The sequence below is a fragment of the Cydia amplana genome, chromosome 23, assembly GCF_948474715.1.
Source record: "Cydia amplana chromosome 23, ilCydAmpl1.1, whole genome shotgun sequence".
NCBI lineage: Eukaryota > Metazoa > Arthropoda > Insecta > Lepidoptera > Tortricidae > Cydia > Cydia amplana.
The window spans coordinates 8,520,370-8,537,362 of record NC_086091.1 but is presented as its reverse complement, the minus strand read 5'-3'; the positions used below and the strand labels follow the sequence as shown (position 1 = coordinate 8,537,362).

At 38.1% G+C, this 16,993-nt stretch overlaps 1 protein-coding gene, 1 long non-coding RNA gene and 1 other non-coding gene across 3 annotated transcripts in view; 1 reads left to right on the top strand and 2 right to left on the bottom strand.

Moving 5' to 3' along the window:
- The first annotated feature begins 202 nt into the window (after nt 1–202).
- On the top strand, nt 203–1,214 carry LOC134658777 (uncharacterized). The gene is made up of 3 exons (XR_010097732.1): nt 203–303; nt 747–815; nt 1,086–1,214. It is a non-coding gene; the product is annotated as an uncharacterized LOC134658777 (long non-coding RNA).
- An 8,638-nt stretch (nt 1,215–9,852) lies between these two features.
- LOC134658661 (tyrosine-protein kinase-like otk) overlaps nt 9,853–16,993 on the bottom strand; it is a 67,498-nt gene continuing 60,357 nt past the window's right edge. The window contains exons 19-23 of the mRNA XM_063514313.1: nt 16,750–16,916; nt 15,412–15,523; nt 13,113–13,208; nt 12,168–12,293; nt 9,853–9,972 (exon numbers count right to left, since the gene is read on the bottom strand). Coding sequence (XP_063370383.1) covers nt 9,853–9,972; nt 12,168–12,293; nt 13,113–13,208; nt 15,412–15,523; nt 16,750–16,916 — 621 coding nt within the window. The remainder of the gene's footprint in view (nt 9,973–12,167; nt 12,294–13,112; nt 13,209–15,411; nt 15,524–16,749; nt 16,917–16,993) is intronic.
- On the bottom strand, nt 14,245–14,317 carry Trnas-gga (transfer RNA serine (anticodon GGA)). The gene has a single exon. It is a non-coding gene; the product is annotated as a tRNA-Ser (tRNA).

Below are 16,993 nucleotides of genomic sequence, written 5' to 3'. Positions count from 1 at the left end.
ACGTAGTACATACGTTAGGTAAATTATATTTTGATTTATTTTTATGGAGCTTTTCTGCTACATAACGCATAATATAAACAGCCGTATTTGGAAAACTCATCAAAATTACTACGGCTGGTATAATGACGTTTTGCGTTGGCACTTTTGGACAAAACTGGCCATGTCATATAATTATGTCATGAGCTTTCATTTAAACAAGTCGATTTTTTCCTGTGATTCTAGTGTTTCCATATAGCACTTGCAAATAGATACGAGAAAGATGCGGATGGTGGGGTAACTGAATTTCCCTTTGCACAAGCTAAGGTACGTACAATACACATTAACCCTTAGAACGCCAAATAATTCCACAGACGCGCACGGTTAACTATTTGCAAATGTTTCAAATGTTTGGCAAGGCAAGCAATGCCAGGTAAAAGCACACTTAAAGTACCTTAATCAGGCGTGGTGGCTCACTCCGCGATTTCGTCTCGTCGCTACAAGTACATGTGCCCACACCAATTTTGGTGTCTAGCAGTAGCAGGCGTGGCTCACTCCGCGATTTCGTCGCGTCGCTATAAGTACATGCGGCCCACATCACCAATTTTGGTGTCTAGCAGTAGTAGCAGTAGTAGTTGCCGCGCACCGCTACGGAACGGACGCCTGCTCGCGCTTGCGCCACCTAGGGGTCATATCTGTCGTAATAGACGCGTTTTGTTAGAGAGTGAACCTTCTGTACCTAGTACTATTATTTATTCTTGATGTTTCAGGTGAAATACCACCGGTCCCGATACTGTATCACTGCCTTCGGGGAAACCACTTGCGTTAGAATGGAAGAGGTAATCACAACTTGGGTGTTTTTTAAGTTGTCACACTATATATATAAATTATAAACTGAAATAGATGTCATATGTGACGTTATTTATAAGAAGCCTGGGTTCCATGAGCCGTGGCAAAATGCCGGGACAACGCGAGGAAGATGATATCTTCTGGGGCCCGTTTGTCAAAAGCTTGTAACGTGTAATACAAGCGGATGTCACTTGTAATACAAGTAACAAGCTTTTGATAAACAGGGCACTGGTTTTATTATATTTTGTTAATTTCTTTAGGAACCCGGAAGCGCTTCGAAATTAGCAAAGCTCTATAAAATAGTAATGAAAGGTTACCAACAAAACCTAGCCTTACGGACGGGTCAAAATATTAAACCAACTATCCGAAGCCTCGACGATATACTGAGCCAAGACATAAACATGAACGCACTGAACCTGTTGATTAAGCCCCTACGAAGCCAAGATGCGAAGATGAGTAAATTTTTGAAGATGACTAAATTTAGAAGTACTAAGCCGAGAAAAACGAACCACGTTCCAAAATTCAGCAAACAGGTTAAACCCTTTTTCAGGGAGTTATCTAAAAAGATGAGCCAAAAGCTTAAGTTGCAAAAATATATAACCCAAAAGCCGTATCATGTCGCTCCGATTCCGCGTAGACGCGGCGTTTACGACCGTTCACCATTTTTGAATTTGAACTTTAACCCGCTGCGTAGGGTTGGCGTGGCGGGTAAGTACCCGAAACAGAGGAAATAAGTATTCTGTTTTTATTTTCAATAAACAGAATATGTCGTGTAATATGTTTTTATTGTATTTCCTTACATGATCCACTATAGGTTGGTATACATATAATAATATACCTTAGGTCTAAAGTATAGAAATAACGTTGTTTTCTTTATTATCGAAAATTAATTATTTTTATTGTAGATTGGTAAACAACATTTCCATTAGGCAACCCCAAAAGATAAAAATATATGTACCTACTTATGAAAAAAAAAAATGATTTAAAAGCTTGTTTCCCACTGGTGGGCAAAGCCCTCCCCCCGTTTTTTCATTCCTCCAGTCTTTGGCCATTCTGTTAAATATACATTTATGAAAAATATGAATCAGGAAAAGTTATATATATCGCTCTTTTTAACTCTCTAAGGCCCACTTGCACCATCCCACTAACCCGGGGTTACGCGGTTAAACCATTAACCCTGTGTCAAATTGTACTGGTAACCATGGTCTAATAAAACATGGTCTTCTCTTCCCAGAGTGTCACTTGCCTACGTCACAATAACATTGCCATTTTATTTCAACATAACATGTTACATGGGTACATTATATCTATGGTTAACAAGTTAAAATATTTCTTTATAATTTTATAATTTTCATTTATATGTATTTTATCTTAAATTTTACAATAACACGTCATTTTTAATTATTCGTTAGCAATATCTTCCGATTCACGAAAGAAATTTCAGACGTTCGGGTAATTCTGTTTACACTACTGGCAACACAGGATAGCGCTGTCACATTTGACAATCCGCCATTTTGTCCCTGACCGTCATCCTTGTCGAACGCGTGTTAATTGTTATTTCCTTCTCGCTCAGTGTCAGCAGTCGCAGTGTTTTCCAAACTTTTCACGTCATAAGCTTGGTAATTAATGTTTTGTTACGAAAATGGTTGGCTGCTCTATTCGGAACTGTAAGAGTAGGAGTGAAAAGTGCAGTATAGATTTGTTTTATTTTACTATGTTTCTACATGAATAACTTAAAATTAATGCCGTTAAAATAATTTTCACCGTTGGTTAAAATTCTCCCACATTTTAAAGTTTGAGAACCTGTAAACAGCATGATGACGTAGGCAAGTGACAGTTAGGTCATTCGCGAATCTCGGAAGAGAGTACCAGGCGGAGTATATTATTATACCATGCTGGTAACCAGAGTAATTTCAGGTTTAACCGTCCGGGTTAGTGAAATGGTGCAAGTGGCCCTAAAAGGCATAAGGGTGTAAAAATTATGCACAATTGAACACGATTACTTTGAAATAAAGTTCAAAATCAGGTTGTAAATACATTCCCTCTGTCTTATAAAGACTACATCGAAATTGCACTTTTCCAAGCGTCACAACTATTATAACTACCTATATTATAATCTGTGGCGTGACTAAGGTCGACGTTATTTTCATATACAATTTGATAGGTATAGCTGGTCAACCAAATCTTGTCAGTAAAAAAAGGCGCGAAATCAAATTTTCTATAGGACGATATCCCTGCGCGCCTACATTTTTCAAATTTGCCGCCTTTTTCTACTGTCAAGATCTGGTTGACCAAGTATAGGTACATAATTAGTTTGTAAAATGTGACAACCAAAATGAAACAAGGAATTCACTAGCAGTCAAATGACATTTTATTAAAAGAATTGCAAATGCATCATAATTTTCACTATACTCTTACGCACTAAGTGAATTTATAAAAAACGAGTTCTATGGAGTTAGTCAATTCTTTTTTTTTTCCTGCTTATCCACCAAATTATAGTTGTGAGAACTAAAATACCTAAATATGTGACGTTATCTATGAAAAGGGACCTTATTGTCGATGGCGATATAAATACAATGCCGCGCGACGCTGTGTGGCGTAAGCTCCATCGACAATTAGGTCCCTTTTCATAGATAATGCCCCATTCATATGGGGCATTATCTATGAAAAGGGACCTAATTAACCTAATTAATTAAGTTTTCATAAACTTCACAGAACCCAGAAATCACTGAAACGACATTTTTTTTAAATCTTTGATCTTGTGACATCACGAGATTAGCCATAATATGCTTTCTTCAAAGTTTTACATATCATTTCACAAACAGTAAAATAGGCCATATTGTCACAAGCAGGGCTCGGAACCGGTTTAAAAAAAAAACCAAAATAGCCCAATATTTTTAATTATTTTATGCTCTTTACGTAGGACTGCAGAATCATGTATTTAGGTAACAACTTCGTATTATTAGATTGGCCCATTAAAAGAACGATAAAGAACGTAATAATACCGGTATTTTTTGTATGAAGAAAAAACCGGTTCCGAGCCTTGGTCACAAGTAATGAGATATTATATGGAATCGAATTGTAACCAGTTTTAACATAGTAACTCCAAAATGTGTTACCAGTACCTATAATAAAATACACGTATAAAATAATATAAGTTCAAAAAAGTCAGTCATTATCACACAATGTCATAAATATTTTTCATTATAATTAAATTATACTGAATATTAGGCAGCGGAGAAATTTAATAAAAAAGCGGCCAAGTGCGAGTCGGACTCGCCCATGAAGGGTTCCGTATTTAGGCGATTTATGACGTATAAAAAAAAACTACTTACTAGATCTCGTTCAAACCAATTTTCGGTGGAAGTTTACATGGTAATGTACATCATATATTTTTTTTAGTTTTATCATTCTCTTATTTTAGAAGTTACAGGGGGGGGGGGACACATTTTACCACTTTGGAAGTGTCTCTCGCGCAAACTATTCAGTTTAGAAAAAAATGATATTAGAAACCTCAATATCATTTTTGCAGACCTATCCATAGATACCCCACACGTATGGGTTTGATGAAAAAAAATTTTTGAGTTTCAGTTCGAAGTATGGGGAACCCCAAAAATTTATTGTTTTTTTTCTATTTTTGTGTGAAAATCTTAATGCGGTTCACAGAATACATCTACTTACCAAGTTTCAACAGTATAGTTCTTATAGTTTCGGAGAAAAGTGGCTGTGACATACGGACGGACAGACAGACGGACAGACGGACAGACAGACAGACATGACGAATCTATAAGGGTTCCGTTTTTTGCCATTTGGCTACGGAACCCTAAAAAGGGGAGACTGGGGATTCTTGATACCGAGGTAAGACGAGATCAAATGTCTCTAGCCTCCTTTATAGATAAAATGAAATCAGATATTTTTTCAACACACGTATAAAACACAAAAATGAAATCAGATATTTTTTATACTCAATTCGAAACTAAAAAGATCTTCAAAACTATGGCTAGTTGACAAATCAACGCAAAAATCACTAATCCTGTGATTGATGCGATAATCAAATAATAATTTTACAGTATGTCGATTGGGAAGTAAACTAGTCAACCGAATTAAACTACGCTGCCGTTGTTACTAAAATTACTTACTATTCTGGCACTAGATAAGATGTTCTAAAATTCTTTGTAAAATAGAGATTTGAAAAACTTGTCAAAATTAGTATAATTACGTAATTTACTAAGCTGTACTTTGGGTAATTACGGTAACTTCAGAATATCATATCATTCTGAAAATGGATTCTAATATGGGTGATTTTCGGAATAACCCTATGTAACATTACTAGGTGGGGTTTGAGAGTGATTGGTAAAAATAGAGTACCGTTTTTCAAAAGAGATAGTACATAGGTACATTTGATGCATAGTAACCATGTAATTTAATAGTTTTACACGTACTTTTGTATATACAATTATACATACATGAATCGTGTGTTAACCGTTTAACCCGTTTTTCGCAAAGAATTTCAGAACACTTTTTTACAAAAACTAACCCTACGCCGGTCACACCGACTCGAACCAATTTACGCCGTTAAAAAAGTGTAAAAGCTACTTACTACCTTAGCTATAGGATGAAAATGAGATTTTGTTTAATAATATAAGCCTAACTGGCCACTCTAAACTGAAAATGAATTCTATCTACCTATAAACAGAATTCATTTTAGTATAAGGTTTCAATAACTGGCCAGCCTTCAATAACTAGCCACCTTATACTAAAATGAATTCTGTTTATAGGTGAATAGAATTCATTTTTAGTTTAGGGCGGCCAGTTACTAACAGGTGCCCAGTTACTGGCGAATTACCCTAATTCTAGTTTAATTAGAAATCAATGACATATCAACACCAGTTCATAAATATCTACACGGCCATAATTGTTGAATTTTGTTAATTAGGAGCAGTCTGTGCCATTTTCGACCTTGCAGTATAGGATATATAGCTGGTCAACCAAATCTTGTCAGTAAAAAAAGGCGCGAAATTCAAATGTCTACTGTGAAGATCTGGTTGACCAAGTATAGATGTTATTTCAACTAAACCAGGAAGGTATTTTGGTACTGTTGTGTACAAACAGGGATCGGATACCGGTATTTTTTGTTTGGGAACGAAAACGGTATTTTTTCGTTCTTTGCTAATTATTTCATTTCTAATTGGGCAATCTAATAATACGAATACGTTACGTAAAAACACAACTGATCGAGTCCTACATTTCGAGTATAAAATAATTCGAAAAATATAGTTATTTCGAAGTTTTTGCAAAAAACGCCGGTTCCGATCCCTGGTTACAAATACACAATTTTAGTGCTATTGCCACAAAAATGTACAGTCAAGGTATTAAATATCGACACAGACAAAGTGCCAAAAATATGTACACACTACCTTAATCAATTGGCAAAAGTCGTGTAGACACTTTGTCCTTATCGATATTTACCTTGACTGTACCTAATTCCTTTTACAGACCATTTTTACGTCGATTATGTAAATATTAACTTTCAAAATCTTACATTATGGAAGGGACTAGTTTCTAGGTCTAAAACCTACTTAGGTGAGGTTAGGTCAGTCGACACAATCAGTTTCAATTATTCTTATACGCCCAATTCAGTCTAGAAATAAAGGAATTTAAACTGTACATTTAAACAATTTTTTATATTTAAAGGAAATATGGAAAAAATCCAGTTGCATCTTTCGTTAATATAAAAAAGTTTAGTATCGCTCGCAAATACTATATGTAAATTATATCAAAAAGACTTACTAATAACCTATAAATGCGTCGTCTGGTATCTTGGCAATGTACAAGAAACATAAAATATACAATAAATACATACTAATAATATATGTAATATCAGTACAGTCCGACAATAAGAAGTAGAAAATCATGTAGGGAATTACAGAGTGTACGTACAAAGAACCAGGAAGGATTGCCGCGTGTTGAACTGTTGACTAAAGAATGGTTAAACGCGTTTCAAGATAGTACCACAGGGCGGACACGCCATACATCAAAAATCATTTGCGTTTATATGTGTGCACGGCACGTCTGTACACGCGTCATTGTGTATGTGTGGGTAAGTCGCAGTACTGAGAGCACGCCAGAAGTCCGTCAGATTCATGTCGCGGGGCGAGGTAATCCGAGTCGGGGCGGGGCGGTGCGTGGCCGTTCTGTATGATAATACTATTACTTATTCTGTGATAGTACTTCATTACACATTCATCTGCACGTTAGTTCACTGCTTGATAACTCAATAATAAGGCATATTACACTTAAAACAAAAAAAAAAAAACTTCACCATATTGAAGTTTAACCGGAAATCCCCAAGTAAATGCACAATATCTGTTGGTTTTGACAGATATTTTACAAGAGATCTGGTTTTCCTCGTATAAAATATTTTATCCTTTATTTGATTTCTGCGCTTTATTGTCGAACTGTACAGTTGCTAAATAATATTTCAGATTAAAAAACATTTTTGAGACCAAAACAAAACACTAATTGCGAATACAGTAAAATAGTAGGTAATTAAAATTAATAAATAGTTGCCGAAGCAGGGGTAGGTACTTTTTTATTATTTTTGTATTTAATTATCTATATAAATAATGCATGGATGACGTAAACAAAATATTATAATTTGAAGCGACATCAGTTAAACCGATTGTATAAGATTTTAAATTATAATTAATTAATTTTGTTTACGTTGACGTCCATGCATTCGGTATTTATATTCATATTAGTATGTTGTATGTTATAAGCCTTGATAGTAAAATAAAATAATACCTATATTTTATTTCAACTTTAGGCCTACAAATTAGGAAAAGTACCCACTTATAAATTTATATTCTATTATAAACAATATTAAGTTAAAGTTGCTTAATTTAGAGCCAAACCGTATTTCTAATAAAATTTTATACAGTTTTTCTTAAATATGTACCTATATATAAATGTTTAATTACTATTGTGATTAGGACGTGCAAATTACAGTAATTTCGGACGATCAAAATGTTTAACAACTACTGACGGCCTCACTTAGTATAAACACATCATGCTTTACTATAGACAAAATCTATATATATATATATATAAACGTGAAAGACCTGACTGACTGACTTAAATCAACGCACAGCCCAAACCGCTGGGACTAGAAAGTCCAAATTTGGCAAGTAGGCTCCTTATAAGGTCTAGGGGTCCACTAAGAAAGGATTTATCAAAATTCGTCCCCTAAAGGGGTGAAATGGGGGTCCAAAGTTTGTATGGGGAAAATATACTAATCCACGGGTACGAAGTCGCGGGCAACAGCTAGTAACTAATAAACTTTTAAGCAATGCTAGGCGTGGCAGTACCTACAAGTACATGCGGCCCACACCAATTTTGGTGTCTAGCCATAGTAGTGGCCGCGCACCGCTACGGAGCCCTACGGAACGGACGCCTGCTCGCGCTTGCGCCACCTAGCGGTCATATCTGTCGTTATAGACGCGTTTTGTTAGAGAGTGAATCTTCTGTACCTAGTACTATTATTTATTCTGTGGCAATGCTAACCATTGTCACAGTTTTGATAGCTGAAGTAGTCTCTATACATTTGATAGTAACTGGATTTTCAAAAGTAAGCGTTCGACAATCAAGTTACCGAATAATATAAAATAACGTACAGCCATCTACATCAGCTGTCAAAACTGTGCTTTGTCTATGGCATAGTTTAAAGTATACTAAATCAGATTGTAAGACCGCCTTTAGCTACCTTAAGTATGTCATTTCACAGATAATCTACCTGCAGTAATATTATCTGCAAAATTGGCAAGCTAGTTTATACCTTATCTAATATGGCTATCAGTCTTAACTCTAATATCATTATTTACAAAATGGCAGTATCATTTAGCTTTTGTTCTCTTAAAACTACTTAAATCTAATTTATAGTATGACTTAATTTACTCCGAAATAAAAACGGCTATTAATAAATGTAAATGCATCAAAATGACATAAATATACTAAAGCTACGCTTAATACTTTAAATATGATCGTGTTTCAAGAATTTAATTATTTGAGTAATTTCTTATTTATGATGTTTGACCGAATGTTTACTTACCTATATATAAAGTGTGCTCTCATTTTAAAACGACATTTTAAAATATTATGAAATTTGATATGAACATACAAATAGGTAGGCATTTATGTACCTATCTGGCACTTTTCGCTGTACGTACTGTTATGTACGTTAAAATGAGAGCGTGACTCGATTGTATAGGAGCGCTTTCTGGCGACAGGTTCGTATGACATTTATCTATCGAAAATATTTTAACGACTTTAACCTTTTCGACGCCGTGTCAAACACAAAAGCTGTCACTCGGACGCCACGTCATTGAAATGTCAACACTATGTTGCTCTATGTTGCTCTGTGGTCTGTGACCGATGAATCGGTCTTTGGCGTTGAACCTACGGTGCGGATATATCGGTCATTGGCGTCCAAAAGGTTAAAAGCCTGGCACAATACTAGAAACTGAACCGTAAAGTACAGTCAGGTGCAGAGAGAGGTGACCTCTGTATAGGACTATGTTTGCAGGGGGGCATAGAGAAAAAAATACATAGAGTGCTCACTCCATACATCAGTTTTAGTACCAAAAAGACTATTAGCATCTAGCATCGAGTAGCGGAACTATCAGTACTGCTACTTGACAATAGATGTAGCACCGACCGGAAAGTCTTATGCTGTTGAGATAAGACTTTCCGGTCGGTGCTACATCTATTGTCAAGTAGCAGTACTGATAGTTCCGCTACTCGATGCTAGATGTAGACACTGAAATTAATAGTCTGAACTGATGTATGGAGTGAGCACTCTTGTCTTACTTATTTCTCTATGAGGGGGGTCAGCTCTCTCTGCAGCTGACTGTACATATAAGGGTCTTTTACCTGGAGTTTCGTCGGATGCGACTGCTTCTAATATTGGTTTCAAAAAAGGCGTAAACTTCTTTAGCAAACGTTTGAAACTGAGCCTTAAATGTGATGTGTTTAAGGGCTGTTTTCCTGTGTAGTTTCGGCGGCGGTTACCGCTTGTAATACTGCGTCTACCTCGGTACAGATGGCTTCGAACTGCGGCCGCTCTGATGGGGAGTTGCTCCAACACCGTTTCTGAAAGATAATGATAGATCCATACAAATATTATAAATGCGAAAGTGTGTCTGTCTGTTACCTCTTCACGCTTAAACAGCTGAACCGATTTAGTTGAATTTTAGCATATAGATATAGACACTTTGAGTTCCGGGGAAGGACATTACTTACATAGACAAGGTTACTTTTTATCCCAGCACTCACCCCTCAAGGGGGTGAAAAGGGGGGTGGAACTTTGTATGGGAAATCAATAACCGCTGAGCCGATTTAGATGAAACTTTCTATGCGGATAGTATGAGCTGTGGGGAGGCATATAGAATAGTTTTTATCCCCGAAATCATCCCTTTAGGGTGTAAAAAATGGGGTGAAAATTTATAGAGTGCACCAATTTGGGGATGAAAAGAAGGATGAATAGAAAGCAGATTTTATTAAAAAGTAAGGTACCCAAATTACTTATTCCACGCAGACGGAGTCGCGGGCAAAAGCTAGTATTATAAATGCGAAAGTGTGTCTGTCTGTCTGTCTGTTACCTCTTCACGCTTAAACCGCTGTACCGATTTAGTTGAAATTTGGTATAGAGATAGTTTGAGTCCCGGGGAAGGACATAGGGTAGTTTTTGTCCCAGAAATCATCCCTTAAGGGGGTGAAAAGGGGGGTGGAAGTTTGTACGGGGAATCGATAAAAAGCAGAACAAAAATAAGCTACCCAAAGTACTAACACCACGCGGACGAAGTCGCGGGCAAAAGCTAGTAGTAAATAAAGAGAAAACAATTACAGTTATTTTAATCAAACTATTTACAGATGTAGTGCATAATTATTTTCCTTCGTATTTCCACGGAAACGTACGTGCCTTGCTATTTCAGTTAGTCTCAGTACAAAAAGTACTGAGGTTGACTGAAGTAGCAGGACAAATACGATAGTTTCCGAGAAAATACGAAGGTACTTATACAATAGGCTACATGACAAATTTTTATTTATGGTATCAATCGATCGGGTTTGTTTTTAGGATCAAATGTCTATATGGGACCCATTGCATTAAAGTAACACAAAAGTCAGAAATTGTAGTCAAAGGCCGACAGTCGCACTTCACTCGCGAAACGTTCTAAACAAAACGATAAGGGAACGTGACGTCAAGGTCTCTGGGAGCCCATCTTGTAGTATGGACAAAACAAGAAAATTGCGTTTTTGTCGGTGAAATATTGCGTTTATGTATATAGTTACCGTACAATTTTTTTTTGATAAAATGTAAGGAATCGAATGGTGTCCTTACTATTATCGTTTTTGGAAGTTTAAAAAAAATACTTAAATTTTGAAACTTTCAGGTCCTGTATTTTTGTAATTTTTCAATATTTTATTTTAATATCCACATTATTGTGATAAATTGCTTGTTTGCTATCTATTTTACTAGATTTTGTTATAAAATTCAACATGTGTCATCATCCCTATTGGTTGCTCAATATTATTCTTCATGTGAAAAAGTACTGCTCCCACACCCTTTTCTGAAGCATCACAGGTTAGATAAATTGGGGATTTATCATTGAAAGCTACAAGTGGTTTAGAATGAACATTAACTTAGCATGTTCAAAAGCCTTAGCTTCCTTGTTGGTCCATTGCCATTTCATCCTGTTTCCGAGAAAATACGATGGAAAACAATTATACACTACTGTACCTACCACTATTCGTATTGATGATATGGTACTGGTTGGAACCATAATTTAAGCGTGAAAAGTTTTGTAGTAGTAGCTCTGTCATTACATAGCTTAAAACTAAATACCGCTATTATGATATAGTTTGTCAAAGGACTGTCTCATTTCAAACATAGAGAGAATCATACTATCTTTGTCTTACACTAGTACTAGCACCCACCAAGAAAAGAATGAGTATAGTTTTTCTTGCTCTTATTTACTGACAATTCGGTTTGACAAACTACAGGATGTAATCTAAAACGTGATACAAGATAATCAAACCTGAATCTTTTCATGATTTTGAACAACTTTTACTATGGGGTCAACTTTGTAAATTAACAATAAAAAAAATCTTTGCCATACATTTTTGTCTACCTCTCCTTGACCATTTCTATGGAACAGCTCAATTTTTTTTTAATATTACAAAATTGACCCCATAGTAAAAGTTGTTCAAAATCATGAAAAGATTCAGGTTTGATTATCTTGTATCACGTTTTAGATTACACCCTGTATAATTTGCAATACGCTTACCAGTAATTCAGCAAGCGCGTCGGGCATCGAAGCCGGGACCGTCCACTCGAGGGTCCCGCTCTTTAACCGCTCCAAAACCGAGTTGTCATTCAGCTTCGCAAACGGTAGCTCTGCTTTAGTATAGATCTGAAATACACATACATTCAATAGTATTACTGCAATGTTCTGCCGCTAGAGTGCAGCACTAGCACCCATCGTAAACCATAGAGTAACTTATACCATAGAGAAATATAGGAAGACAAGAGTGCTCACTCCATACATCAGTTCAGACTATTAATTTCAGTGTCTACATCTAGCATCGAGTAGCGGAACTATCAGTACTGCTACTTGACAATAGATGTAGCACCGACCGGAAAGTCTTATCTCAACAGCATAAGACTTTCCGGTCGGTGCTACATCTATTGTCAAGTAGCAGTACTGATAGTTCCGCTACTCGATGCTAGATGCTAATAGTCTTTTTGGTATTAAAACTAATATATGGAATGAGCACTCTATGTATTTTTTTCTCTATGCTTATACATACTGTGCCTTAAACTGTTAACAAGGTTTCACAGACAATAAAAAAATACATTGTTAAATTAAGGCGGTTTGTTTACAAAGGGCCTGTCGGGAAACGCGAAAATCGAAACTCAGCTATTTGCCTCTTTAACCCTCGAATATCCAAGAGTGATAGAGAGGTTAGATAAAAAAAACCGTCTCTCTCGTTTGCGATAGACCCTCAGATTGTGAGTAATTGTGGTAGTGGCGCCCCCTACACAGAGTTTTGCGTAATATTCCCTATTATTAACTTTTAGGTAGTATTTCTCAAACAGCATGGGTACAGTGTAAATAAACAATACAAACAAATACACTAAAGACCAATAAAAACTGGTAACTTCATGTAGAAGCACCCCTGGAGAATAACTAGCACATTAGCGCCATCTCTCGTCGAGTAGCGTTACTAACCTCCCATACTGTGGCTCCGAACATGTACGCGTCAGACTTGGCCGAGTATTCGCCTTCTAAAGCCGCCTCGGCTGGCAACCAGCGCAGCGGGATCACCTGTAAGATACAGACCAGGGATGTTGCGAATATCCGCATCCGCATCCGCAACCGCGGAACTTCCGCATTATTTTCAACATCCGCATCCGCATCCGCATAAACTCGATGCGGATTTAATGCGGATGCGGATGTGGAACAGGTCGGTACAGGAACGTCTTAGCATCGGCGTATGTGCTAGACTGCTAGGTAATTTAGTCATTAACCAAAAACCTATTAGAAATGAGCAGTCAAGCGTGAGTGGGACTTAATGTACGGAACCCTTGGAACGCGAGTCCGACTCGCACTTGGCCGGTTTTTTGAAATAAAAATTACTAAAATGTAATATTTGACGTTTTTTATGGTACTATCTTGACATCCGCATCCGCGGATGTGAGCCTTTAAAAATCCGCATCCGCATCCGCATCCGCGGATGTCAAAAAATTGGCATCCGCAACATCCCTGATACAGACCAGCTATCATGGTCGCATTTTTATCACCTGTCGTGCTATGCGTCACTTTCGCACATACATATTTGTTAGAACGTGACAGCCATGGTGACAAATAATAGAGTCGGCCATCTTGGCCCTACAGACCTCTTTAAGTATTTATTTACTACAGTTTAAGAAGAGAACTGAAATAGATGTCATATATTAAAGAAAAAGTGACGAAACCATAGAGAAAAAAATACATAGATTGCTCACTCCATAAAGTACCACCGACGGGAAAATCTCTTATGTTGTTTAGCACCGACCGGAAAATCTTATGATGTTTAGCACCGACCGGAAAGTCTTATGTTGTTTAGCACCGACCGGAAAATCTTATGTTGTTTAGCACCGACCGGAAAGTCTTGTTGTTTAGCACCGACCGGAAAATCTTATGTCGTTGAGCATAATAATTTCCGGTCGGTGCTACATCTATTGTCAAGTAGCAGTACTGATAGTTCCGCTACTAGATGCTAGATGTCGACTATGAAAATAATAGTCTTTTTGGTAACAAAACTGATGTATGGAGTGAGCACTCTTGTCTTACTATATTTCTCTATGACGAAACCCTCGAGTGGTGAAGGCCGGATTCGAACCGGCGTCTTTAGCGATCCGGGCTAACGCCTTGAACCCCTTGGCCACCCCGCCACGGTGGAACCCGTCCCAATATCTCGACTATATGCCATCTTACTAAGAATAGGCGTCTTTGACCAACTCTAAGGGCAAGCAATATGCGCTTGCACCTCCTATACACAAACACAAATCAAAATATCTAATTTAATTTTATTAAATTTAAATATGTTGTTATCAAGCACAGATGCGCGCCCGAGTTGTTTATCAGTAACTCAGGTTAGCTAAAATGATTATTTATATGTACTTACCATCCTTTCCTTATTATCTAGATAAATAACTACCAAACCGGAATGTAAACGAGCGACAATGGCGACAGATAAACCGTACGCGGTTTTCGCTCGCTGTTTTTATTGTTATATTAGTATTTAAGAGTTTTGGATAAATAAAAAAAAAAAAATAATTTGATTTTTTGCTAAAGTTATGAAGAGATGGAAGTTAATTTGATTTTTTCCCAAAGTTGTGAAGAGAAGTTACAAAACGAGGCGTACCCTTGTTGCAGTTGCATAACAGTATATTACATACAGGCAGTAAAGTAAGAAATGTATCAGATAACACGTCATTGTCGGCCGAGGCAAAGCCGAAGTCGACAAACATGTGATCTGAGGCTTATAACTGCCTAGTAGGCTTGTATACTATTTTTTTGTTCGATCGGAGCCGGAAAGCGGTAACTTCGTTTAGCGCAGCGGGCGGAAAGTTGACGCTTTCCGCACGGAGAACAGAAGTGTAAGCCACTCAGGCCTTATAGTTTGTAGCTTTCTAGTAGACCCCGAAGGCTTATCCTATTGTCTATTGTTCAGTAAAACCGCACGTGCTACTTACCTGCAAAAAAGGGTCCTAATTATTCTATTTGGCACCTGAGCGCGGGCTAGTCCAACGCTCAAAAAACCAGTGTAGGTGCGCTCTCCGATAACGCGCCTTTGTTACGCATCTCGATGACACATTTTAGACTGGTTCTGTAGCGTTCGACTCGCCGGCACTCAGTAACCGAAGTACCGATTTTTTATGCAGGTGGTTGTGGCACGTGGCACGAGCGGTTTTTCTTAACAACAGACAATAGGATTAGCCTTCGGGGTCTATTAGAAAGCTACAAACTATACACTAATACATACCTGATCATGTCGCTTGTAGTAATGCGCGGTGTCTGGCCCCCGAGACATGGCCGCCATTGTGAGTTTCAGCCGTAAAGCTGACGAGATGGCGCAATTGCGGGCCGCGATATCTCTGTATGAACAAAAATAAAGTTTATTAGGCTATATAAGTATATGTATATCGTCGCCTTGTACCGATAGTTTAACCTTTTCGACGCCGTGTCAAACACAAAAGCTGTCACGCACGTCACCGAAGCGTCATAACTAAAATTGAACTTTATGCATATGCATGTAGGCCTATTGTTGCTCTGTGGTATGTGACCGATTAATCGGTCTTTGGCGTTGAACCTACGGTGCGGATATATCGGTAATTGGCGTCCAAAAGGTTAAGCCTTGCTTAGTTTGGTACTAGGTCGATCTGTATAAACAATTTTTCAGAATTTTGTGGGTACAATTCCCCAAATATTTCTCTTCTTCCTCGCGGTATCCAGGCATTTTGCCACGGCTCATGGGAGCCTGGGATCCGCTTGAAAACTAATCCCAAGAATTGACGTAGGCTCTAGTTTTTAAGAAAGCGACTGCCAACTGACCTTCCAACCCAGAGGGGAAACTAGATCTATTGGGATTAGTCCGGTTTCCTCACGATGTTTTCCTTCACCGAAAAGCAACTGGTAAATATCAAATGATATTTCGTACATAAGTTCCGAAACACTCATTGGTACGAGCCAGGGTTTGAACCCGCGACCTCCGGATTGAAAGTCGCACGCTCTTACCGCTAGGCCACCAGCGCTTCTGTCCCCAAATATTTATTTATTTATAATGAGGTTTCCTAACCTACCGACTGCGCCAATGAGTTAAAGTGATGAAACTGTACTGCCGCTGTAGTTGATTGTAATATGTTATTTTATGATCTCAAATTTGATTTGAAGCGCTGGTGGCCTAGCGGTAAGAACGTGCGACTTGCAATCCGGAGGTCGCGGGTTCAAACCCCGGCTCGTACCAATGAGTTTTTCGGAACTTGTGTACGAAATATCATTTGATATTTACCGGTCGCTTTTCGGTGAAGGAAAACATCGTGAGGAAACCGGACTAATCCCAATACGGGCCTAGTTTACCCTCTGGGTTGGAAGGTCAGGTGGCAGTCGCTTTCGTCAAACTAGTGCTCACGCCAATTACTGGGATTAGTTGCCAAGCGGACCCCAGGCTCCCATAAGCCGTGCAAAATGCCGGGACAACGCGAGAAAGACGATGATATCAAATTTGAAAATTATAGGCGCGAAGGGATATCGTGTCATAGAAAATTTGAATTTCGCGCCTTTTTTACTGACAAGATTTGCTTGACCATCTATATCTATGGACCTGTGTGTGAGCCGCTGGTTGGCCAGCGCGGTGGCCGCGTGCGCGAGCTGGCTGGCCAGCAAGGCCTGGTGCTGCGGCGACAGTGGCGCCGCGCTGGCGCCACCAGCGCCGGTGAACTGCGCCGTTTGTTCCGCTGTAGTGGCTTGCAGGAAGGTTTTCAGGTCACCCTGTATGGAAGCAAATAAGAGGTTAGATTTACCGTAAATATGCGAACAAAGCCACAATAGCACTGATTTTAACTTTC